The 26348-nt window shown below is 30.5% G+C and overlaps 2 protein-coding genes across 5 annotated transcripts in view; one reads left to right on the top strand and one right to left on the bottom strand.

The window, feature by feature from the left end:
• Nucleotides 1-403: 403 nt before the first annotated feature.
• LOC130443599 (remodeling and spacing factor 1) lies at nucleotides 404-24627 on the bottom strand. 3 transcript variants are annotated; one of them, XM_056778351.1, is made up of 21 exons: nucleotides 24262-24627; nucleotides 23442-23626; nucleotides 22935-23131; nucleotides 18713-20385; nucleotides 18264-18643; nucleotides 17714-17990; nucleotides 16344-16510; nucleotides 15950-16289; nucleotides 15206-15378; nucleotides 14602-14959; nucleotides 14251-14542; nucleotides 13857-14005; nucleotides 13622-13727; nucleotides 9378-9573; nucleotides 6736-7311; nucleotides 5744-6017; nucleotides 5368-5691; nucleotides 4850-4957; nucleotides 4408-4611; nucleotides 3125-3382; nucleotides 404-2574 (listed from the first exon to the last, which is right to left on the bottom strand). In XM_056778351.1, the coding sequence occupies exons 1-21, from the start codon at nucleotides 24404-24406 to the stop codon at nucleotides 2489-2491; spliced, it is 6468 nt and encodes a 2155-aa protein (XP_056634329.1). In that variant the 5' UTR covers nucleotides 24407-24627; the 3' UTR covers nucleotides 404-2488. The 3 variants fall into 3 exon arrangements, with proteins under 3 accessions (XP_056634329.1, XP_056634330.1, XP_056634331.1); XM_056778352.1 differs by having other exon boundaries at nucleotides 15206-15375; XM_056778353.1 differs by lacking the exon at nucleotides 4408-4611.
• A 371-nt stretch (nucleotides 24628-24998) lies between these two features.
• Nucleotides 24999-26348, top strand: part of LOC130442856 (DNA mismatch repair protein Msh2) — a 57503-nt gene continuing 56153 nt past the window's right edge. The window contains exons 1-2 of one of the 2 annotated variants that reach the window (XM_056777236.1): nucleotides 24999-25259; nucleotides 25471-25520. In XM_056777236.1, the coding sequence (XP_056633214.1) occupies nucleotides 25226-25259; nucleotides 25471-25520 (84 nt within the window). In that variant the 5' untranslated portion in view covers nucleotides 24999-25225. The remainder of the gene's footprint in view (nucleotides 25260-25470; nucleotides 25521-26348) is intronic. The other variant, XM_056777239.1, reaches the window with a different exon arrangement.

Genomic DNA, 26348 nt, shown 5'->3' with positions numbered 1-26348 from the left:
GATTCACACGCGGTGTGGCAAATGCTGATTCTATTTAGGCCTTCCATATCGTTGATAGCGTGTGGTAGCTAGAACTACTTTGAAACTATTTAGGGATATTTAATTTAATTAATCTTTTGCACCATGAAGGCAAAATTGCATTGTATGCTATCGCAATAAACTAGTGTGTTATATGCCTTTTGCCCCAACTCTTGTTTATAAAAAAAAAGCATTTTGAAAGTGATTTATAATTTACAAATGTTGAGTTTAAACATACCAAAAGACCAATAACTGAAAATAATATTCAAAATAATTTTAAACAATTATTATTTAACTTGAGGTGTCTTATTTTTGAAAATTTACATTAATGTGGAAAACATATGATAAAGTATTTGGTAGAGACACAATTGGATAAATAATATTACTTGAAGTTATAACTTTTTAATCACATAAAATAAAAACAAAGAATTATTTACATCTATTTACAACTACTAAAATTAAGTATTTACATCATGATTATAAAATTTATTAAATCTATCCTGATATTTTATCCCACCAAGTCACATTTATCAATTAGATGGATGAGCAGTAGACATATGTTTTAATTATTACACTAAAATAATATATATCGTAAAAAAATGAAAAAAGCACATAGCAACTGACGTACTATCTATCATATATACTTTGTAGTTTTTTTTAAGCTAACCATTGAAATTCTATTTTCTATCAACTAATTCAAAATATCTGATGAGTTTTTAAATGAAATAGAGACAAATTTGGGTTTTTGAAATAAAAAATTATTGATTTTTTTGTGTATTTTAAAACTTTATTATTAATAATATTGATATTGCTATTACATGTGACTAGACAATAATATTGAGAATTTATTGCCAAAAATCGAGTGGTTAGTTGGTTCCGATTAGCTATGTGTGATAAAGGATTTATTGAGGCAAAGTCTGATAATATTCCTGATGTTGATATATTTATGATAACCAATTTTTTAAAAAAATGACGTTCGGTTTAATTCTGCTGAAGTTCGAGGTGCAAAGGCATTAAGATGAGTCTGTTAAAAAAATTGAATAAATGAAAATATTTAAGTATTTATTCTCCATTATATTAAATATAATTATTTATTTCATAAATTGTAGAGCATCGCGTGAGACTTACGGCGACAAAGCTATAGGTTATGTTCAACTATGTCTCGTAAAAATAATATTTGCATTATAAAAGGTATGTCCAAAACACTGAGTTCGGAGTAAAGAGTATTCAGTCACTTTCAACTATTAATGAAATGTCAAGAAAAATTCAGGATGTTTAATGCATTGACCCTGCAGCTTCAGTAAGTAATTTATGCTCCTATTAAATTTAAGGTGTTTGATGTTATGAGCAATAATAATCTTTAAAAACATTTTGTCATTTGTTTTTGTAGTATTCGTACATAATGGTACAAAACAAGAACGATAACTTTTGAGGTTCGACATTTTCAATATAAATTTTAATACTTAACAATGACAACAAAATTAAATAGATCAAAACACTTTACTTATTATTTTTATATCAACTGCCAAGAGTGGAAACTAAGATTATAACATCACACGCGCTCAGGTTTGTTAGGGAGCTGTCAGCGTGTCTTCGGTACTGAACTCAAAAATTATAATTATATTATTATAAAACTTTATAACATTATATATGATTTTTCCATTTATCATAAAAAAATATTCATAAACCTAATTATTGTAGAGATAAATAGTATTACCCTCATAGTCAATTGGAAAGCTAAATTATCAGAATAGTTGGCTTCCTGATAATAGTTTTGATAAAGAAATATTTTTGTTAAATATAAAATTATACAAAGATATTTTAAATTTGACAAGTTTAGGCAATCAAAGTAAATTACACTATTACTTCAATTTAATCTTCTTACATATTTTTTACTTGTAACCCTACTTTGCAGTGAAAACAGTGGTATAAAAGGAGTGAATAAGTGAAATAAAAATTAATACAAACTTATTGTATATTATAATCTAGCCACATAAATATACAGACTTGAACAAAACCCTATAAGTTGTTCTGTGTAGCAGGATCCAAAATGCATGATGATTGATAATTTTCGTGGTAGATTCAATATACAAAACATCTTAGAAAATTCCAAATAGTTAATGAAATGTATTTGAATATATCGCAGGTATAAAAAATAATAATGACTGAGTTACCAATCTAAAAATTTCATGGTTAAATACTAATTAGAAAATACTACTTCTCAACAAAAAATATAATTATGTCCCTTATCTCACACTGAAAAAAGATTTTTATAAAAAGAAATTATAGTGGTGAGCAACCACTTTTATCCAAATTTATATTTTAAAAAATAGTTCCATATACATTTTTGTACAAAACCATTTTGTAAATTTTCAGTCAATATCTCGCCCATCCAACATACATATGTTTTTGTCCTACAACAGACTTCAGTTACTGTTAGAATAATAGCCCTTTTACTTCTTATCCCAAACTATGATTCTAAATCTTCGTCCCTTTGACTTGAAAAATATGATACTAGGCCGCCAAATTCACCAACAGTTTCTTCTTCTCCACTTCCTGTAAATGTTTAAATAAAAAGTAGTGAGATGGTGTATGGTTGGAAATTATGGAATAATTGGTGACATTACATTGTCTAATACGCGATTCAATCATCTCTAGAGACCAAAAGTAGTGATAAGTGGCGGATAAGTGATAAGTTGGTCGTCGAAAATGTGTCGACAGTGTAATTGTGAGTGTTAGAGTAGTGGTCACAGATCACCTAGATTTGATTGATTATAACAATGTTATTTGTTATAATCAAATTGCCATTGACTGGAGGTCTGAACCTGAACTACTAATATGACATCCTTCATAAAATACCAAATTTAAATTTTATTAATAGCGAGTAATATATATTATTTAAACGTAGTTCATACTGCTAATAAACTTTCAAAATTCATGGTTTTTTTTCAAAAAAATTTTGAGAACTATTATATAAAAAAATAAATTTGGAAATTTATAAGTTGTAATCTTATTAAGATGAAAATATTAAAGTTATTGTAAGAGCACACAATAGTTTTCACTTAGAATCACGTCAAATGATGACTAACTCAATTAAAAATATTACCTTGACTATTCTCGGTATTCTGCTGAGGCAAAGCTTCATCTTGCTCTGCTACTTCAAATGGTTGCTCATAGGGAGGCGGGACATTGTGGTAGGGATCGGGCGGGAGAGATTCATCCCTAGGAGGTGGGATAGGTTCATTACTTGCATGATAAGGTGGATAATATCCGGGTGGCTGAGTTGATTGATTAGGAAGAGGAGGAGGATAAGGTGGTCTAGGTGGTGGTAAATGCGGTGGTAACATGTGCTGTGGACGGGGTCCTGAAAATAATATACAAATTTGAATATACACATTTTTGATTAAAACATTATTCGTTATCATTTTCTGAACTTCCTTTTATGATTCTCGATTATATTATCTTCCAAACAGCCAATATTCAATTTATAATGAATAAAGTAGATAAGGGAAATATATTTTTAACACAAAGTATAAAAAGAGTATGAAGAGAATAGATAATCAAGTATGGGACAGATAGAATAAGAGGTAGGAGTAAATAGTGTGTTCAACATGAAAAAGTTAAAAAAAAATATATTTAATTTGTTCAAAGGTTCAAATGATAACACTGAATGGGAAAATATACGGAAGCTTTAAGGTTTATTGGAAAACGCACCACCAGAGTGCTTCTCTTTTAGTTTCCTTCTTCTGAAATTCTTTCATGTGAAAACATTTTTCTGCTAAAACACTGCTGAAAATGTATTGAGCTTTTCATTCCTATGTGATCAACAACTCAAACTAAATTCTGTTATAACTGATAGACTATCGAAATAAATATATGTTAGAATGCTAATAGTCTTTTAATTGCTAGTTTTTCTGCCTGAAAGATATTTGAACAAGAGTCTAGTGAATTAGGTACCAGTCCACGTGTACCATTTAATAGTATTAAGTTTGAAAATTTGAATGGTTTTTGTCTCTTCCCTTAGTTATGGTGAAGTTTCTTTAAATACTATCTTAATCACTTCTTCATTGTTATTAAATGGGATATAATAGATTCTGACCATGATCTACTTTTTTGGAGTATTGGTTTAATGAATATTCGATGAAATATGTTCCTATCACAAACCGTTTTTGTTAAGTTTAATCAATTACAAAGAATAAGGCTGAGAAGTTTCGGTATTTTTTGTTAAATGGACTGTTATGATATACATAAGTTGTCACTTTTCAATTTTTTTTTGGATGAAACACATACTAAAACTAACTATTGACACCAAAGGAATTTCTTCAAGAATTATTAAAATCATGCTGCTACCAACACCTAATGTTCAAAAAACTAGGAAATATGAACTACCTGGATGACTTGGGTTTATACCAACGGGAGAAAATCTGTTAGGAGGAGGTGTTCTCGAAAAATTTTGTATATCACCCTTACTTCCAGGACTTCCGGAAGGTGGTGGGTGAATTCTGGGATTATGTTCTGGAATATTTACTTGTCCACCTCCCGAAGGAGACGGATCCATAAATCTGTGTGGTTGGAACATTGATGGGTGCATACCTGTAAATCCAAATTCTACATTTGAGCAAAATATTTTACAAAAAAAATATGAATTATACAAATATGTGCCTACAAAATATTTCATCAATACTATTTTCTTGTCAATTCAGAATTTTAAAAAAGACAAAAACAAATTATATTTTATCATTGAATCATTGAAAAAAAGGTATTTGATATTTGAGTGAACCAGCATGAGTGATGTGATGCAAACACAAATTTTGCACATAATATTTCTTACCTGGAGGTGTACCTCTTATTGGATGTGGTGGTAACATTCCAGAAGGAAAATGGTTCATATTTGGAGGATACATAGGTCTGAATGGCATTACAACAGGACCACGAGCCCCTAAAAAGTAGTAGTTGAGAATACTCTGTTTAAAAATCAACTTTTACATATGAATAACATTTGAATCATGCAAATTTTAAAAAATCTAATAGCATCGTAATAGTGAAGTCAGTCCACCGAGAACATTCTTTAGTAATTTTTTGTTAACATAACTTTGTTTATAAACAAAGATTAGAGATTTTACGGAAATCTTTGTTCTTGAAACTTTGATGTTTCACTATATTATTTGTCAACTTATTTTTCTCCTGTCTTGCGCTGATTTTATAACCAATCTGAGCTCTTATAATATTTTCACAAGCTTCATAATTAGGTATTTATAGTTAAATAGTAACTTTCTTTACAGACTGCACAAAAATAAACTATTCCCATAATATACATAAAACTGGCCAATAAAATATCACAAAATATACCTGTAGGGAAAGGACCTATTGGAGGCATTGGCTGATGTCCAGCTGGTGAGCCAGCTCTAGGTTTAGAAATCAGAGCATTATTATCTTCATCGTCGTCATCATCAAGCATTGTAGCAAACTGTTTAGGCCTTATGGAACCAATGGGATAAGTAGTTGTTTGACCGGGCTTTGTTTGCAACATTCTAGTGATTACAGATGGTGTTGGCGCGGTTTGTGAGAATGGTTGAGGAGGTGCGGCTATTTCAATGTTGCATTCAGCTTCTGAAGCCAGCTTTTTGTTGCCTAGGTTGGTTAGAGCCTCTTCTAATGTTTTCTTGCCTTTAACTAATATTTTATTATAATATTAAAAAGTTTATCATGCAATTTATCTGCTTACCACGTCCTCTTTTCTTTTGTGCAACTTCTGGTACATCTTTTTTACTTATTTCATCAAAAAGTGGTAGTGCAACTCCCATTGGAGGTTCTGACAATTCATCGTTATCGTCATCGTTTTGTATCATATTTTCAACATTACTAATGATAGGTTTGTGTGTAATATTCGATACTTGCTGTCTTTTTCCTTGTTGAGCCAAGTCTAAATATTCCTGCGCATCTTCTGTACCATCCACGGCTTTCCGTTTTTTCTTTTCGACTTCAACTCCAGATAAATTCTATGAAAAGATGAGGACAAAAATATGAGCTAAGAGCACTAGTAGGAAAATTTTAACACATAACATTAGCAAATTTTAACTTAGATCTATTCATAAAACATTATCATGATATTTTCAACATTTTTTGGATTGGTTTAACTGTATATCAAGCTAAATAATTTAATATGTCATTGTCTCAATTATGAAAAATAAAATAACAGCAAGGTTTACTATAAAGGCTATATAAACTTCAATATATAAGAAAAAGATGTTTACAATGGTTTGAGGATTGAGATTTGATACAAAATTGCCAATAAAAGAAAAAATGAATGTATGGATAAAGTGGTGTAATGAACAGAAACTACATTTAGAAGGAAAAAAATAAAAATACTAGTAGAAAAGTAGAAAATATGATGAAAAACGGAAAACAGAAAAAATTATTGAAGAGAATATTCAAAAGTATACAAACAGCATGAAGTACGACAAATCAGTGAGCAGGTAAAGAAGCGAAAATTATGTAGGGGGGATATAAGAGAACTTCAGTTGAACTTAATATTTTAAAGAACCATTAGATATATAACAAGAAATGACAAAAGAACATCAAGAAGTTAACACATAGGTTCATTGATTTTTGACCAAATAGAATACTTGACTTTTGACCAAATAGGATACTTGGCTATAATTAATAAAAACACAGTGAAACATTTTCATTTTCAAATGCAGTATCTAATTTTCTTACCTTTATTAAGTCCTTTGCCTTATCCAGATGTTCCAAGGTCTTCTTGCTCAAATCCTTTCCTGAATTCCCATTTCTCTCTTCTTCTGTGTTAGGTGTAACTATAACTGGTTTTAACTCCAATTCCTCTTTAGCGGCTTTCGATTTTTCCAAGGTTTCCTTTAATTTCTCCAACATCTTCTCTTTATCTGATTTCTCTTCACAAGATCTCTCAATTTTTTCATCCAATTTTTTTTCGGTGTTCTCAATTTCATTGGGAACCTCATTTTCTTTTAGGATTTCTGATTGTGGTGTTTTCACTTTCCCTTCTTCTTCATCTTTTGACCTTTCTGGCTCATTAAGTGTTTCTGATTCTTTGGTTTTCTCTACATCTTTCAATTTTTCTGTTTCCTTAACTGCTGGTGGTTTTATATATATTTTTGGTACAAAAGTTTTTCGTTCAGTCTCATTTTTAGAATCTTCATCACCATCTTCGTTGACCGGATCACTGTCTTTCTCTTCATCCTCCTCATTAGCAACAAAGTCTTCATCATCATAGTCATCACTTTCTATACCCAATCTATTTCTTCTCCGCCTCTCCTAAAATAATTGAAGCATATATTTTCTTATAGTTTACATGTCAATACTGATATATAGGTACTTTGAATATAAAAGTTATACGCTGAATGAAAAGCAATGTGGCATTTGTATTGTATATCATTTGGATATTAATGTGCCAGTTGCACAGTATGTAGTAAAGTAATTTAACATTATGAGAAGTTGAGGGTTCGTGATGCTGGATACGATACAGTCTGGTAGTACTCAATAATTAAAACACTCTACGACTGGTCAATAAGAGGCAACATATTGAAATATATTCCTAGCTTCCTAGCAAATCGTCAGTATCAGGTTCGAGTGGATGGAGTATACTTCCAGTTGAAGGCACATGAAAATGATATACCACAAGGGTCGAATCTCAGTACATTATTTCTCATAGCGATAAATTCGATTATTGCAAACTGTAAATCACCAGTAAAATGCAGGTTATATGCAGATGACTTAGTTATTTATTGCTGAGGAAAATATATAACACCACCGCATAACAACACTGAACAAGCAATAGCCATAATACAACATTGGTAAAAAACTGGGTTGTGAATCAATACATCGAAAACAAAAGCGATATGTTTCTCAAGAAAGCTCAACTCCAGCCCTAAACTTTATATCTATATGGAGAAAAGTTAGAATATGTGGAAGAAGTAAACTTCCTAGGAATGATACTTGATCAAAAATTAACATGGAAAACACACATTCTGACATTGAAAAAAAATACCAACCTGCAATTAACCTACTCAGAACACTAGCATTCAAAAACTGGGGTGCCGACTACTCAAGTTTACTACGCATATTCAAATAATTGGTAAGATCTAAACTTGACCTAGGAGCGATCGTCTACAACTACACAGCACTATGCATCTGTGCCCATTGTAGAAGTCCCATCCAAAGCATATTTAAAGAAATTGGAGAGCTACCACTTTCTTACTGAAGACTATATCTGAGCATCTCGTATATGGTCTCTGTATTATCAAATACAAGACATCCTGCAATCCGTAACGTTGTATCTGAATGTTTTAAAAATAACAACTACACTACTTCACTTTTCTATTGCAGAGTCAACACATATCTGTCCAGTCCAGTCCAACTGAATCTGCAATTTCTAAATATCTATGATATATCATCGATAGATGCTATTTCCCTCCCTACTACAGAACTAGAACTTGCCCATCTCAATAAATCAGAAACACCAAGAAACATAATAAAACAAGAATTCCTGATAACCTTAAGTAAATACGACAACTTTTATAAGATTAGATGCTTCAAAAAATCAAGATGAAGCTGGAGCCGCTTTCTATTCCGAAAACCTGTCGAAATCCTTTCTCCCTCCTATTACATCTATCCACTATGCTGAACTGTTTGCCATTCTAGAAGCACTTAAGGAATTTCAGAAAATTGGATCTAAGAATATAATCGGCACTATCGGCAATCTGCCAACAATATTCCAACAATCCTATTGCCATTCATGTTAAGGAGCTATTTACTTCAGGAACAAGATAAATGTTAAATTTAAGTGGGTTCCATCCCACATGGAATGGAGGAAAATGAAAGGGTAGATGGATTAGCAAAAAAACTTACAAACCACAACAAAGAGCAATCAGTAAAGAGTAACTATATAGTACATACCGATTCCAAAGCAAATTATCACGACTATAACTCCAATAATATAAGTAAAAGTGAACAACTGATCATTTACCGTCAAGAATCAGAAATACTTATATCACATATGACTACCTACTAGCAGGAAATTACAAACCAATGTGCGGGATATGCAATAGTGAGTTAAATCTGAAACACCCCTTAATTGACTGTTTAAAATATGACAAGGAACAAAAAATGAATCAATTACCACATTCACTGGAAAAGTTACTACAAGAAGAACCAAATAAACTTACGAACTACCTGAAAGACTACAAACTAAGTAATAAAATTTAGATTTAATGATCGAATGTATTAAACCTCAAAAACCTAAAAAAAGATTATATGTTAACATTCATATGTTCCACAAAATATTTTCCAATACTGTATTTACTACTTGAACAATTACTTACATCATCACTATCTGATCCCAAAGTATCAATATAGGTAGTTTTTTTCCCTCTAGTTCTGCGTCCTCTTCCCAAATCTTCATCACTGGAAGTTAACCCGCCATATTTTATTTTGGGACGCTTTTTAACTTTGATTTCTAAATCAGACAATTCGTCCAAAATACTGTTCTTCTTTTTTTTCTTTCTAATCATACCAGACCTTTAAATTTACATTTTAGTTTATAAGAGCACCTGAAGAAGTCCCTAGTCTAATAATTAAATGATTGTTCTACACAAAGATAAAGATATATAACAGAGAATACATCAGTAGTTAAAAATATAAGAATAGAAGCAAAATAAACAAGTACACTAATAACCTAGCCCATAACTCTGAGAAAATCATAACTATTAAATTAAAGTCGTGTTCCAATAAAGTGCCAATTAATTATTACGCCCATAACTTTATTGGAAACTTTTTATTGATAAATAAATGTAAAACAAATAATTAGGCTACTACAATAAACCATACATAGAAAAGCAGGAAAGTACTGATAGGTTGTGTTTAATTGCTCAAAGCATAAGCTGAACAGCAGGTTGTTCATAAAATTCATCCAAAATTCTAATTGTCAATTTTATATAGGGTCTATTCTGTAACTTTTTTGGTTCAAAATAAGCAATGTTTATATTTAACCGCAGTGTATAACCATTGTTCGTATTTTATAATCAAAACTTTGGTCGTACATGTAGCCAACAGCGATTACAGTATTATTTATATCGATAAGTATAAGGATATAGAATAATTTAACTACAATAACATTTTGTTTTGAAGTTAAATGGCTGCTCCAAGGAACGTTATTGCAATTGTTAGACACGAAAAGAGGCGATGGTAAATAATAAATTTTATAATGTATATAATCTTCAGGTTTATTTTCTACATTTAACTTTTAGCAGCAAAACACATCTAATGAACATAGATTTGCGAGATATGAGCGACGTTTTTCAACAAATTCAGCATTTGTAAAACTTTTTAAACTAAAATAAGGATGCCGTTCATTTTCTTATACAAAATCTTTCACCACAAATACATGATAAGAATTACATGTATTCCCACACATTTCAAAGTTTTATGTACACTGAACTTCTTGGGACATTGTTGCTATCAAATGGATACAGGAACAACGTGATTGTGAGAATCGAAAAATTGGAGTATCGAGCCATCAAGTACCTGTATTTAAATGGGTTAAGAGGTAAGCAGATTTACGAAGATATGATTAATACCCTTGGTGATCATGTCCTTCGCATGCGACTGCGAAAAATTGGACTGCAAGGTTCAAAAGAGGTAAATTTTCCATTGAAGATGATGACCGATCGGGAAGGCCAGTTTCTGTGTCAGTCCCCAAAAATATCGATGCAGTTCATGACATGATTTTATCAGACCGTCAAATTGAGCTAAAACGGATATCTGAAGCACTGAATATTTCATACGAACGCGTTCATCATATAGTTCACGTCAATTTGGACATGAAAAAAATTGCTGCATAATGGATCCCCAAATGTTAGAATGTTGACCAAAAGTGTGCAAGGGTAAAAGCATCGCGTTCGATCTGTGCTCGATTTGAAATCGATGCAGACTTCTTAAACCGAATTGTTACTATGGATGAGACTTGGGTACATTTCTACGATCCAGAAACAAAGCAACAATCGGTGGAATGGCGATATCTAAGAAGTTTCGTATCCAAAAATCTACTGGAAAAGTTCTTGCTTCAGTTTTTTGGGATTGTCATGGAGTAATCATGATTGATTTTTTGGATAAGGGTAGAACAATAACTGGAGATTACTATTCGACATTACTGACCACTCTACAGGAAAAAATTAAAGAGAAAAGACGCGGAAAGCTATCTAAAGGTACCTCCAACGAGAAGGTAATAAAAGCTGTGGAGGTCTGGTTTGCAGAGTAAGAAGAAACATTTTTTTAAAAGGTCTAGAGCTGTAATAAATGTATCCAATTAAGAGGAGAATATGTTGAATAATAAAATATTTTGACATTGAAATTTTGTTTGGTTTATAGTAGGCTAAGAATTTTTCAATATATCCTCGTATATCGGAGGTCTGAAATACTATAAATAACGTTCTATTAAATAGGAGGGTAAGACTTCCAACAGGACCAGAGTATTAATAGAAATATTCAAATGTTTTATAATCTGTATTGATTTCCAGAAGTGATTGAGAGCATTGACTGCACTCATATAGCCATTATTTCACCCCAAAACCATCATCCATTATATCCCGTAGGTCCATATTACAACTGAAAAAGTTTTGACAGCATAAATGTTCAGATAATTGCAAATGCTGAGTTAAAAATCATCAATATTGACGCTAGATATCCTGGATCGATACACGATACAGCAATATGGCAAATGTTAAGCATAAATTTATATTTAGAACAAGTGTATTTGCAATATCATTTAATTAGCAATGAAGGGTATCCCTTGCCACCTTCGTTATTAGAGCAAGTTCCTAATGAACGCAAAGAAGGAAGATTTAATACACACTCAAGACGAGCCAGAGTTACCATAGAACAAGTTAACGGAATTCTAAAAGGTAGGTTTAGATGTTTATTGAAACATCGAACACTCATTGTACAAGATGGTGGTCAAGATCATAATTTTTATATACAAGGTATAAGAAAACGTGATTTAATATGTAATGAATATTTTACTTAAAAATTAATAGAAAAAGTTGTTCCATTATAATATTTTAATAATTTCATTTAACTATTATATTTAATTTACTCTTACTTCAATGCTTTTGTAACATAATATTGTTCTGTAGAGGGAAGTATATCTACCGGGAAATGAAAAGCTATAAATACTATTACAATCATTATTATATCACTACATATATTTCACACATTATTTATCTCTTATAGTTTTTTCTATATTATTCAGAGCACTTGCAATTGCATAATTACTTGTAACAAGTTGTTTTAATATTCTATCACTGTTATTTGTCCTCACACTCCCTTTTTTCTTTGTATTCGTTTTCGTGTTTTTCTGTTAACTAGTATTTCATTGTTTACGTTCTTATTATCACTCGATATTGGGGCTGAACCTACACAAAATATAATGATCACAAATCTGACACAGTATAATCATGTATTGATGATATTCATACAATTTGTCATTGTCATTATAATATAAATAAAAAAGTTGGTTATACCATCACGACTTTCTGAAACTGGCTCCAAAAATTGTTCATTATTAACCACAAACACACAAACATCCATCACAACTGGATTAAGCAGTTGTTTTATTCTGTGGTCAAAATCTGACATCTTAATTTCAGAGCTGGTCCCGCCTCCAGTCTGTATATGCTCTACTCTAATTTTTCTGAGTTTTTATTAGCATTTTATTTGAGATCATTAAATACCTAAAACGCGTTTAAGTTCAATGATAAGTTTTTTAATGACTACAAACTTACTGATTTCCACTGTTTGGCATTTTTTCGGCCTATCAATTGAATTAAGTATTTCTGTTACTCCCTCCCATTTTTTTTTGTATGGTTGATATTTTGCAGCTTCCTTTGGAGGGTAAACCATATCTACATGTTCTTCAACATAATTTATTAATGCCGACAATTGTTTTTTGGTTGACTGATCTCTTTTTTCTCATATTAATCACAAATAAAACTAAACAATTATTGCGATTATGTCTATTAGTTTGATTGAATTTGACAGGTAGTGGAATGGTTTCTGCTCACACTCACAAAAACTATTGAATTTTTAAGAATTTTGTAACGTTGCCAAACTTGTTGTACCTAACTTCGGTGCTTAAATATAACCATATCGTTAAAAAGTAAAACTGAACATTACAGAATACTCAACTGGATTAAGTTTTTACAGATATAGTTGTAAATATATTAATAACCCAATGGTTATAAATAACCAAAAAGTTAATGAATAGACCCCATAGAGTTATAGTTATAACAACCACAGATTAGCTTAAAATGTGTGTGTTTTAGGTCATGTTTCAACTTTGCTGATGGTTATGACTGCCAATTAATTTATTTTGCATACAGCTTTAATTATTCAACGATTTTTTTATAAAAAGATAAATAAACTGAATTTCTGGTTATTTGGTAAATAAGAAGTTGGATGTATGTGGGGTGAAAAAAATAGGTCAGGTTATTTAACAGTTAAAAAAAAGTCCAATTCAATAAATCTCGATTACGGAAGCGATTAAATAATTGAAATTATTATGACAACTTACCTTCTCTTTTTCCTTCCCCATGAACCATCAGATTCTGATTCAGTTTCACTGAAATATTTAATTTTCTTCTTCTTCTTTCTTGGTATATCTTCATCTTCATCATTGACTGAAATTATTCAATGAATAGAATGTTTATCTTAATTACTTTTGATATAAATGATAATTTTGTGGGGTGAAAATATTAATTTGAAGAAAGTGAATTTGTATCAAATTGTATAAAGTACAAAGATATTACCGAAATCAGCATCATATCGAGAAACCCTTGCCCTGGTTGACCTTCGTAAAGGGCGCAAAGATTTGCCTCTGCGGCCAACTGCATAATCTTCACTATCATCACTATCCTCCTCCTCTTCTTCTTCTAAATCTTCTTCCTCAGAACTGGAACTTTCAAAATAGAAAACATTAATTGAAAGTTTTAAGTTTAAAATATATGTGAATAAAAGAGATTACAAGAGACCCTTTTTTATTGGCGCTTTTATTAAATATCGTTATTTTAGATGTAAATCTACAAAAAAATGTATATTGTAAACTTGATTACTGGAAACTACTGGATTTAAATCTAATCAGCCAATCCCAAAATACATTTAATACAAAGGCATAAGAATTGATAATTATAATATTACAGTTACCTTGATCCCTTGAAATCCTCATCCCTTTCGTCATCATCTTCACTACTAAAATCTAAGTTTTTCAAATTCTTTCTCTTCTTTCTTCTTTTTACAGGGGGCTTGATTACTTCATCATCAGATTCAGCCTTATCTTTCTCAACTTTATTTTCCTCAATATTTTCTTTACTGTCAACATTATCTTTTGTTCCTTTTTCGTCATTTTGCTCTTTCTTATCAGCTAATTCTCTTTCTTTTCGTTCTGCTTCTTCTGCTTTCACTATTGTTGCCATGTCTTTACCGCGACTTTGCGTTGCTGTAAAACAAAATTGATTTTCAAGAGAAATAAGATATTTTGAGAATTTGATACTTTACCTTCATCTTGCTGTTTCTCTTCTATCTCATCTTGAATAGCAGAATTAATGAGATCATCAAATTCATTAAATTTGTAACTTTTTGCCTGCCTACGTTGCCTGAGTTGATATATTGGTTCATCGCTATCACTGTCACTTTCAGATTGGGTGGATTCTGATTGTTCACTACTAGATTCCATAATGTCTTCAGAATGCCTTCGCCTCTTCTTCCTATGTTCCTTCTCTTTGGATGGGAGTACATTGTTCAAACTAATACCTATATATGCTAACCTTTCTTTTCTTCTATCTTCTAAATCTTTTTTACTTAATTTTTTATCATACTCCAGTAATTTGGCATGAAGATTTTCGACCAATTTTATCTAAAAATGTACCATAATAGATGTAAAACTGAAAAGTACCAGATGGAATATGTATATACTACAATGAAACATTCACACTAAAAGTTGAATGAAATGTGATTAAATGGAAAGAGAAATAAGTGCCAGTATCTAGTTCATTAGCAAAGTTGACCTAATTGCATTTTTGCGATGTGTGTCCATCACAAGGATAACATGGACATTCAAAAATATATATAAATATATAAAATATCACTTTATATTTCTTACATGTTGGCAAGGCGGACAAAACCAGTCACCTTCAGGAATGCTTAACAGAGGTGGACGGAGGCAGGAGCAATGCCAACCATTATCACATTTATCACAGAGCAATACCATTTCAGGATGATCAGATTTTCCACACTTCTGACATGGAAAATCTTCTTCTGCATCTTCAGAATCTTCTAGAATACAATGTATATGTCATATCCATAAATGAAAAAGATCAAAAGTTTAAAATAAATGTTAATGATGACGTTCGTATTTTATTCAATACTGAAATTGACCATTATTAGTCAATATTATCTTTCAATTTTTAGTTTGGTTTGGTATGGAATTATTGTGCTGCCCAGAATTGAATTCACATACATAAGTTTACATGTTTTTCACAGCATTAAAGTCTTGAATTTCTCTTTCATTCTTAAAAAAAATAACTTTAATATAAAAATTAGGCATGACCATAATTGCAGTAAAAAAAATGTAAAGTTCTTTTTTCAAATGTTTCAATCAAATAAATAATACATTAATTTTGATGGGGAGCATAAATCTCTTCCTATAAAACGTATTTTTCAATTAAACTAATTATAAAATTGTTTGACTTGAAATAAATGATTGCAATATGGTTCTTCATGTACAAATACATTTGACATTTATTTACAAAGCTATAAATCAAATTTTTTGTAGACATATCAGATCTAGAAAATAGACTGACCAAACCATATTAAATATAGAATTAAAAAATCAATTTTGACTTACCTACTTCAACTTTCTTCCGAGCTGTTCTAGCTCTTTTTGGTGGTTGATATGTATCTGTATTCTCGATGTCACTTTCGGGAGAGAACTCATGATCAGACTTAAAATCAAGAGGTGGTTCGTATTCCTCAATAACCTCTTCTTCCTCTTCAATCTCCTCATGTTCTTCACTAGATTCACTACTGGATTGCCAAGGACGATTTTCGTCGAATTTATTCCGTTGCTTTTTACCCCTCCGTCTCTTCTTTTTCAAAAAATCGTCTCTAACAACTTCAGGTTCAGATGAATCTTCTTTTTTCAGTTTATCTTTGTTAGTTTTCTTCTTTTCTACTATCACGACGTTCTAAATCAAAATATATTTAGTAAAGTGAATTACAATTCTATATTTTCACATTACCTTTTCTGATTTTTTCTTTTTACATTTATTATCATCTTTAGACTCAGACTTGTTAGGATGCTCTGATTGTTCTTTTATTTTTATTTGGGCTATCCTTCTCGATTGTCGAACACCTGATGTTTCTTCAAGGTCCGTATTTGAAATATCCAGTCCAGCAAGTAATCTCTCTTAAAGAATGATCAAATTAAAAAAAACTTATGAATCCTACTCAAACTTAAATATAAAAAGTTTTATTACAAAATATCAACACAAGTCTAGCAAATTGTTAGATGAGGATGAATTTATGGAGTTCACATATATCCAAATTAAATTGGGATGAAATCAATAAAATTTATAGAAAAATAATACAGTTTCTGGTAATATTGTGTTAATTATCATTTCACAAGTTTAGTCTAATGTCTCTTATTTTTTCTTTGACAATTAATAAATCAAGACACAACTCCAGTTCTAGAAAATTTAATAATCTAAACTCGATATTTTGATGAAAAAGAGGTTTTCTATAAGTTATAAAAAACTTTTAAAGATTAATAATTCAGTTTTGAAGATGCCTAACTCATGTTTAAGAAACAAAACCCGAGATTTGAATAGGAAAAAGGATTTCCAAGATCTGGACAAGACTTTTGAAGAGTCATAATTCAATTTTGTGATATATAAATCGTGTTGAGTAAGGTTTTAAGCCAAAACCTGAAATCTAGATGAGAAAAAAGCTTGGAAGAAACGTTTGACGATTCATAATTCAACTTTAAGAAGGGACAGCTGCTAATTTCACTGGCAACTAAATATTTATGAAATCAAGTTATATAAATTCTCAATTTGCCTTTCAATTAACTGGAACTTGTATTTTAGCAAAATACTTAATGAGAAAAAGTTTGGATAAGAAATCCAAAGGATTGAAGATCTGACTGTGTTAAAGCCAGAAGAGATACTTGATATTGTCAATAGAAAACATTTTCTGAGTTCATACTTTCAAGTAAGTGTATCAAGTTCTTTTCATAACATTCCCAGCAGTTTTATTATTTCTATTAATTTGTTAGTAAAAACATTTATTTCTCTATTTAACTGAAATACATTAATTGATTTCTCATGTGGTACATCCTTATTTTTATTTCACACAATTTTGAAAACAAATACATTTTTCATAGTTTTTAATACTCCATCTAATAGTAGACTGTTTAGGAATTGGCTTATCTGCATAAGTACTGAACTTCTTTAATAATGGTTGGTTAAATTTTCTACATTGAAACTACTCTGATTTGTAAAATACTGAACTTCTTACATAAACTGAAATTTTATACACTCTTCAAGTGTAAAATGAATCGAATAATTTTAATCTAGGAATTAAATTATCTTAATGAATACACACAACTTACTGTTCTTATTTTCAGGATGTCTAACTATTGGTTTCTTGGGCTTGGGAGCAGATTTCACAAGAGTAGGTGTACTATTGGAATCATCATCACTTAGACTAATGATATCAGTTGGTGACAGTTTTTTTCCCTTAGCAATTGGTTTTTTCTTCTTTGTTGTAGGTTTTTTAGATTTTACATCAGTATCTGAGATTTCAATAACTTCATCGCTACTGCTTAATTGTTGCTCTTTTTTCTGTTCGATACTTTTTCTTAATTCCACGTCAATTTGTCTCTTTCCCTAAAAAAATGTTATATATTAATTAGACCATTCTCTTACTTTACCTCTATATATTTTTAAGTTGTAATATTCATACTGAACACACTATTTACTCTACCACTACACCATCACTCAGAATCACACTGTCTGACAATGCGTTTTGATAACCAATTTATTGTCTTCAGAGATTGAGGTTATTTTGTTTCAACACATACTGAATCTCTATCTTAAATTCATGGTATACCCTATGAAGATCATTTTTTTTTCTAATATTGAAATATATTTATGAATTACCTTGATTTTTCTCCTCTTTCCATCTTTGTCAGATGTAGCATCTTCTATAGGACTAGTTTCTCGTCGTCTTTTTCCTCTAAGAGTTCTTACAGAAGGAATAATTGGAATTGGAGGAGGGGTTGAAGAATCATTATAATCGAAAGAAAATGACTGTATATTTTGTGGTTGTGGTACTGCTAGATCTTCTTCTGAAGCAAGAGGGTCTGCTAGCGGATCATTTTCAATAGGTGGAGCTTCAATACTATCGGCTGATTCAGGCACTGTTATTGTAGAATCAGCTAGAGAAACAGGTGATGAAACCCGAGACGAATTTGTACTTGTCATACTTCCTTTACCAGTGTTTGACTTGTTTTCCATTCCTTCCAATGAAGCAGTTTGTTCTACAAAAATAAATATTCGCATGTACAGTTTCAATATGCAACCTCATGTCAGATAAATGGCTAACTTACCTTTATCTTCACTATTCTCCTGGACCAATTTAGGCTTTTTGTTTGTAGCTCCTATAGATTCTGTATCTTTCAATTTAGCTCTTGCACTCTTTCTTCCTTTAACATAAATAACTTCTGGTGGAACATCGTGAGCAATTTCTTCTTTTGTATTTTCATTTTCTTTTGTTGAAGCAATACATATTTTTTTACTTCTTACAGATCTTAACGATTTTTTTGTGGCTGTTTTTTGAGTTTCTTCAATATCTTGTTGAGTTTCATCTTTTATATCTGTCTTACAGAGTTCTTTCTCAAAGTTTTCTGTTTCTTTATTATAAGAATCTTCCCCAGTTTCAGGAGATGAAGAGTTTATTTTTTCAATGACAGATGTGTTTTCTGTTTCTTCCTTCTTTTCAATAGAAGATGAAATTTCTTCTGTATTCTCAATAGTAGATTTATCTTCAATATTTGCAATAAGAGGTAAAGGGCTTTCTGTTTTTTCTATCGGCAATGTAGAATCTTCTATATTTTTTATAGCATGTGAAGAATCTTTTATTCTCTTGATAGTTAATGGAGAATCATCTGTTTTCTCAATCTGTGGTGTAGGATCTTCACTTTTTTCAATATATGATGAACTATCTTCCATATTTGAAATAGTATTTAGTTTGTCTTCATTTCCACATACGTATGCAATTTTTTTCACACAAACTTCTTCAATAACAGGAAGAACTTTATTATTATCTTCCATCTTTTTGGGCTCATTAGAATTTTCTTCATAAGCTATTGTAGTTTCTTTAGAATGATGATCATTATGACTAACTTCATCAGTAACTTTATTAGTACTGTTACTTTCAACACATTTTTTTTCATTTTCTTTTGTGTGATTGTCTTCTACTGTTGGACTTGTTGTAAGAGTTTGTTTATTGGGTAATTCAAGGTCTTTTTCTGAATCATTTTCCAAGCAAGTATCTTTTTCAATACTTTGTGATAAATTTTCTTCCTTTTCAGGATTCAGAATTTTTTTAGAGCTATTATTGTCAGTCTTGCTATTAATTTCTACTGGATTTACTGTACAAGGAACTCCCCCACTTTTATCTACATGATCATTATTTGTAACTAAATTTTTATTAATACTGTCATTATTTGTTTTACTAGTGCTATCATTTTCTGCAATTTTTTCCTCATTGCCTGTCTGACAATCCTCTCCACTGCCTTCACCAAAAAAATACACAGTTTCTTCTTCAAATTCATCACCTACAATAGGAATGGCTTCACTATCAGCACCTGCACCATCACCTTTCACTAAAACAGGAGGAGCTTTGATTTCTTTTGATACTAAATTAGTTAATTCAATTTTCAAAACTTTGTCTTTTTCTATTTCTTTGGCCCTCTCTAATTTAGGCCTTTTTGGTTCATTTTCTAAGAATCCGCTCAATTTTTTAATTCTTAGTGTTGATTTTGTTGATTCATCATCACCACTATCATTATTATCAACATTTTCTTGAGATTCTTTTACTTCTGTATTATCATTTGGTTTTTCGATAACTTCATCTTTAGTTTCCTCATTTTTTTGACCAGTATCAATAACAGGTTTTTCAGAAAGTGAATTACTATCTTCATTTACAGCTGAATCTGAACTAATTTTGTAATCTCCATCACTTAACTTAGTTATAAGAGATACCAAGCTTTCTCTATCTCTGGAAATAAAATATTCAAAATGAAAAATTATATGAATAAACAAGAAGGAAACAAATGAATTAATACATCCATTTTATATTTACATAACTATTCTTCTCTGGAAAATAACGGAGGAATAAAATTTTGAAAAATAGTATCATATTTTAAAGAAATAGAAAAATATACTTAATGAAAGTGTATGGTAGTTCAGACATATTTGGTTAGCATTTCAAATTAAAAATTAGACATTACCCCTCAGCTTCTCACTATTTAGATTAAACTGTTAAGCCAGGCAGAGGGATGAATCAGTTTTTTTTTATTTCCAGAAATGTAGGTGATGTCAATAGCTTAGTATGTAAGAAATTCAAAAATATTTAGAATATTGAACGGAAAGAATGTTTTTGAAATAAAGGAAAGGAATGTTCTATCAAAAGAGGTAATTTTTCATAGTAAAGCATACGGTAAATGCACCAGTTATTGACAGTGTTCCAATAATTGACACCTAAAGGTAAATCTTCACCAAATAAGCTAGTTCCAAGTTTCATAACCATATTCAATACAAAAGCTTAATACAGTGCAACCTTAATATAATGTACATCAATATAACGACTTCCTCGATTTAACAAATTCTTCGTAATCCCCTTAAATTGTCCATAAGAGTCAATGTAAAATATACCTTTACATTACGAACATTTTTTGCGAACATCTTTATAACGAATTTTCGATTATCAAGAAAAAGTATAAATACCTCTAATTAACGAATTTTGTCAACCCAAAACCTTTATATAAAGTTCCCACCAATGTATAACTCTTAATCTCATAGTATGAAATTCATATCGCGATAGGTTTCGACACTCATTTGTTCGTAAAACAATCATTGTTGTTTGATGGAAAGTAATGTAAACACTGCTGCTCGTTACTATTGTTAAAGATTCAAGTTTTTTATAATAAGATAAGTACATAATGTTGAGGTGAATAAAACTATTTTTTTACCTCTTTATAAAGTATTTATGTTTGATTTATTCCATATTGTCTAGGATAGTTTATGTATGAATCAAAGGATTTTTGGTGCGTTTTTATCAGTAAAACATATGATCTGAAGTTGGCGTTTGTGTCAATGACTGGAAGCCTCAACAAATTGAATGCAACCATACCAAAGCATGCAAGAACACATAAAAAGCTCATCTTTTAATAAGAGTTCTAAAACGCCAATGGTTCCAGTTAATGACATGTGTAAATTATTGGTACATCAGGTGTCAGTTACTGGAAACTCATCTATTGCAGATATGGCACCATAAAAAATATTTCAAAGAGCAGATAAATGAAGCTCTAGAAGTTGTAGCAAGAGGCATACCTGCAACCATGGCCGCCAGGTCGTATTCTGTGCCAACTACAGTTCTCGCCTCTTAATAATAATATTTGGTTGAAAAATGGATACTATCTTTGGCTAAGGCTCATCATCTTGTTCATAAAGATCAGTTATTAGATTGGGTACAACTTTTATTGCAAAAAAAAGAAACATCTGAATCCTGCCAGAAATTCTCGCCCAGGTAGAAAATGGTTCAGTTCATTTCTGAAAAGGCACCCAAACTCAAATCTAAGAGTTGCATTTAACTCCAGCACGAGAAAAGGTATCAGAAGAGAAAATTAGACAATGGGGAAATAATAATATCTAGAGTATAAGAATTTATTAGATGTAACTTATGATACAATTGTTTTCAACTGCAATGAAAGTATGTTTTTCCTTCAACCTAATAGTGAGGTACTGACAAAGATGGGCAACAAAAACATCTATATTGGTGCAACCAATGATGATAAGGAAAACCTCATAGTTTTAGTAATCGCAAATGCCGCTGGAGTACTAGCTATCTACGCATTCCAAGTCATATTGCACTCAGAAAATAGAACAACCAGAATTGCAAAATATTGATGATAGAATAAAATATACTTTTTCATAGGAGATAGATATATTTGAAGCCTAAAACCTATTCTTGTACCCAATTTGATTTTCTTTTTTTATTATTACTCATATTTTATGCCTACTTTTGTTATTACTAAGTCATTAATAAGTTTATATACTCATGTAATAAGAAAAAAATAAAGTTTTTGTCAATAATTGGTGTGTCTACCATTGGTAGCACTTGTCAACTAATGGAGTGTTAACAACTGAATAATAGGTGTCAATTACTGAATCTCCAGAAATGCCCTAAGAGATTCTAATTGTGTCAATTATTAGTACCTTTACCTTAAATGAGATAACAATACTTATATAGCCGATATGTGGTTTACTAACCGAAAAAAAGTACAACAGATATTGTCTTTGAATAGTTTTTCTCTTAAATAATGGAAATAATTCACAGACTAATAGCAGCTTCAAGCACAATTCTGAGACTACTTCTACTATATGATTTCACACACAGCACACTTACTTAATAACTAAAATGTTAGTCATCATATACGACATAGAGCTTACTAAATATTCTGAGGAAACTAATTTGTACAGTAATTAATATCAGTTGTAGATATTTACAACATGGTACAAATCATATTTACACAAGTATAAACATACTTAGCAACTAAGGTCCAGGTTTCCTCATCCAAATCTTCTTTGTAAACTCTTATTTGATAGTATTCATCAGATAAAAACCAATAGTTATGTCCAGCTTTATCTCTACCTAATGGTTGTGATCTGAGAACATCAGCGGCCAATTTGTTTATCTCATTTTTAAACTTCATGTGATGGTCAAATTGCATTTCGAGTAACTCCTAAAATAACAATATTTATGATACTAAGAAAATTTAAAATGAAAAATACTAATTCTCAGGAATAATTGTAAAAAAAAATTATTTTAAATATTTAATAGACATCAAAAACATCCTCTAATAATGGTCAGCATGAAAAATAAATGTAGTTCAACTTAAAACCAGTTTCCCTATAATATGGTGAACCAATGTAATATGTTATCATTTCTTCATTTAATTCTTAAATGTTAATAAAACAATAGAATCTTAGTTATTTTTTTCAACGTCATGATTGAAAGCATTGAAAAACTGAATATTATAATAAATATCTTACCTTAAGAATTCTAACTTTTGTTGTGAGTTTGGCTTTTTTATAGCCAAACCTCTCAATTTCCCATGCATCTTGTGTACTAAATCTATGACAAATTGCAGCTATAGCCTTCTCCCATTTATCATTTTTAAAAGATTTCTTGGCTCTTCTCAGCAATCTTAAGAAAAGGTCTACCAGAACTGGATGAACTAAGAACAATATACATCAACTAAGAATATTCTGAACATTAAATTATAGAAGTTCATTATCATAGAACAAAACATGAAAAAACAATAAACAAAATCGTTAGTTAAATTATATTAGAAGAAAAAACATAAAATAATATATGAAGATAGTATAATTCTATCACATTTTGGGCTAACATGCATTAGACAATTTATATGCATTGAACACTTTACTGTAGTACAAAACATACTTCTTAGAATTGAAGGTTTAAAAAAGTTGATTTATGTTCAAATGAACTTCAAAATTTGATCACAACATAGGTATAAAATATTGACTATAAATGATAGAAACAGATTTAGAAAATTATAGCCCAACAAATTCCTTGTCCTGTGCACATAGAAAAAGGTAATTGATTTTAAAATTTTACGCAGTACGATCTTACACAAATTGCGATTTAATTGTTTATTGTTCTAATTGTTATATAAAATTATCCATACATTATAAAATGTACACGTACTATTCATTCATATTAGAAGTAGGCATTATCCTTATTAATTACTATAATAGTAAATGAAAATACTTCAAAGTGACAATACGCAATATGTTTATACTAATAAAAAATTACAAAATGAAGACTAACATTACAGCTTTTAATTACCTTCTTCAGAATTTTCCAACATTCCTTGCAGTTCCTGAAAATCATATTTCGGTAAACCACTCTGAGTACCGAATTTCTCTAAAAAAGCACAAAGAACTGCGAAATTTGGATCATTTTCACATGAAGCTTCAATGTCCGACGCCATTTGTAGCGGTTCAACTTCAACAAATTAAATTTACACAATTGCAATGGCACATGTTTCAATATCCTAGATGGACAGAAAACTTCTATTAACAACACAGTGTTAAATAAATGTGATAAGTTTGCATTATAATGAAACATTAAGCCACATTTTTCATCAAAAAATAGTGACTATATATACACAAACCGTTTGCTGTCAATGTTTTACGTCACACTAAAACTGTCAACGATGTCAGTTGCCAAAACCATTTCTTTCTAATATAGGGAATTTTATAAGAGCACAGTTTATGGCTTATTGCTGTAAACTCTGCTGGTTAGATACACCACATTCGGAAAAAAATAGAATGCCTGTATATTATGTTGAAATCATTATAATGAAAGCATATTACGAATTAGTTACTGCATGTGTATTATGCATTTTTTTCCAAAAATATAAATAAACTGATCACTTTTTCTGTAAGAGGAATTCAATTATCAACTATCCCGGTAGCATATGCCAATGCTTAGAGGCGATCCGAGCCCGCCTCGCACAAGTAGAGGCGGCCGGGATGCGAAAACAAATTCCATTATCTTGAGTCTCGGCGCTTTTCCTCTACAGTGAGTATCCGTACTCGGGTCCATGCTCGGGTCGTTTCGGTGAGTGTGTACTTTCGGCATAAAATTCTGTTTGATTTCCCGCGTTAATGTGTATAACCTAAAAAATTTAACAACAAATTAGATATATTTCAAAATATTAATAATACGGAATATCTTACATGTTATTAAATAATATGCTTCGATAGAAGAATAGCGCATCTGATAAGTGTTATCTTGGAATTCTAACATGAATTCACATCCACAAAAAGCATTAAACCTTGGTGAGGACACAGTTATTGTTTAATTTCTCATTATATTTTGAAAGATTGGAAGAACTTTTTTATGTATATTAGCTTTTGAATTTATCTTAACAATTTGTTAATTTCTATTTAGATTTTCATTTTATTTGTTCTGAGGTTATAATAGAGCAATATAAAGTTTTAAAATTAATTATCATTTTAGTAACGTGTGCTAAAGTGGTAAGTTTTTCAGATCTTGTCCAGCAGCTTGATTTCATCAGGTACTATAGAGGATTACCTGAGGTGAGTTACAGTGATTTTTTCTTTTGTATAGTTGATAAAACTTTTTTACTAGGTATATACTATCTACAAATTTTTTATTTCGCCTTTAGATCATGCTCCTCCTCATATAATACTCTGTAATGCTAAATCGTAATCCATTTAACAAATATATTTTAAAAGTATTTTCTACAATCAAGTAGTTGTTACTCTATTTTTAAAAACAGTATTCAGGGGCGAGTGTGATTTCTAGGATCTTACCTTGACAAGCAAACAAAGCTTTCCTAATAGAGGTTTATGAAAATAGAGTGAAATGGAACTCTGATGTCTCAAATATATCACTTTATTTCTTTGTAGTTTATGATTACTATAAACACAGTTTTCAATAAAAACTAATCTATGGTCAGTTATATTGTTGATATCTGGCATATCTTGATTGATATCTATTAATATAAGCCTATAAATGTTTTGCCTGATAGGTACTGTTGTTTATAACGACGTTTTTTTCTCGTTACAGAAGAAAATGAGTATTCACCTCATGCATTGCTCCTTAAAAAAATATTTCCAAAAGCATTTGCACATTCAGTTAAATTCTTGCATCATTCATTAAAAATAGAATAAAAAAAATATATGAAGATATTATTCAACAAACTGAAACTTGTAGCTTCAAAAGTGAAATGTACTGTGATTGCCTGCATATGCCTCACAATAATTTTTGACTGTTTTGGCCGATTTATTTGTTTCTTACTTAAGGTATTTTATTTTCACTCCCTATTTCATCAGTAATTTCACATATAAAAAGTTTAGACTGGGGGTGGGGAGGGAGAGGGCTCGCTTGGTCTCTCTTGGATC

The sequence above is a fragment of the Diorhabda sublineata genome, chromosome 4 (assembly GCF_026230105.1).
Source record: "Diorhabda sublineata isolate icDioSubl1.1 chromosome 4, icDioSubl1.1, whole genome shotgun sequence".
NCBI classification, from domain to species: domain Eukaryota; kingdom Metazoa; phylum Arthropoda; class Insecta; order Coleoptera; family Chrysomelidae; genus Diorhabda; species Diorhabda sublineata.
This window is presented reverse-complemented; position numbering and strand designations above follow the sequence as displayed.

Bases quoted from the DNA above. Each gene is read 5' to 3' on its own strand.
- LOC130443599 (XM_056778351.1), bottom strand. From the start codon at position 24,406: ATGGCGTCGGACATTGAAGCTTCATGTGAAAATGATCCAAATTTCGCA. The intron at 15,379-15,949 runs GTAAGTCAAAAT...ATTGTATTCTAG, and splicing joins TCGGAAGAAAGTTGAAGTAG to AAGATTCTGAAGATGCAGAA. The intron at 4,958-5,367 runs GTATATTTTGTG...ACTACTTTTTAG, and splicing joins AATAGGTCCTTTCCCTACAG to GGGCTCGTGGTCCTGTTGTA.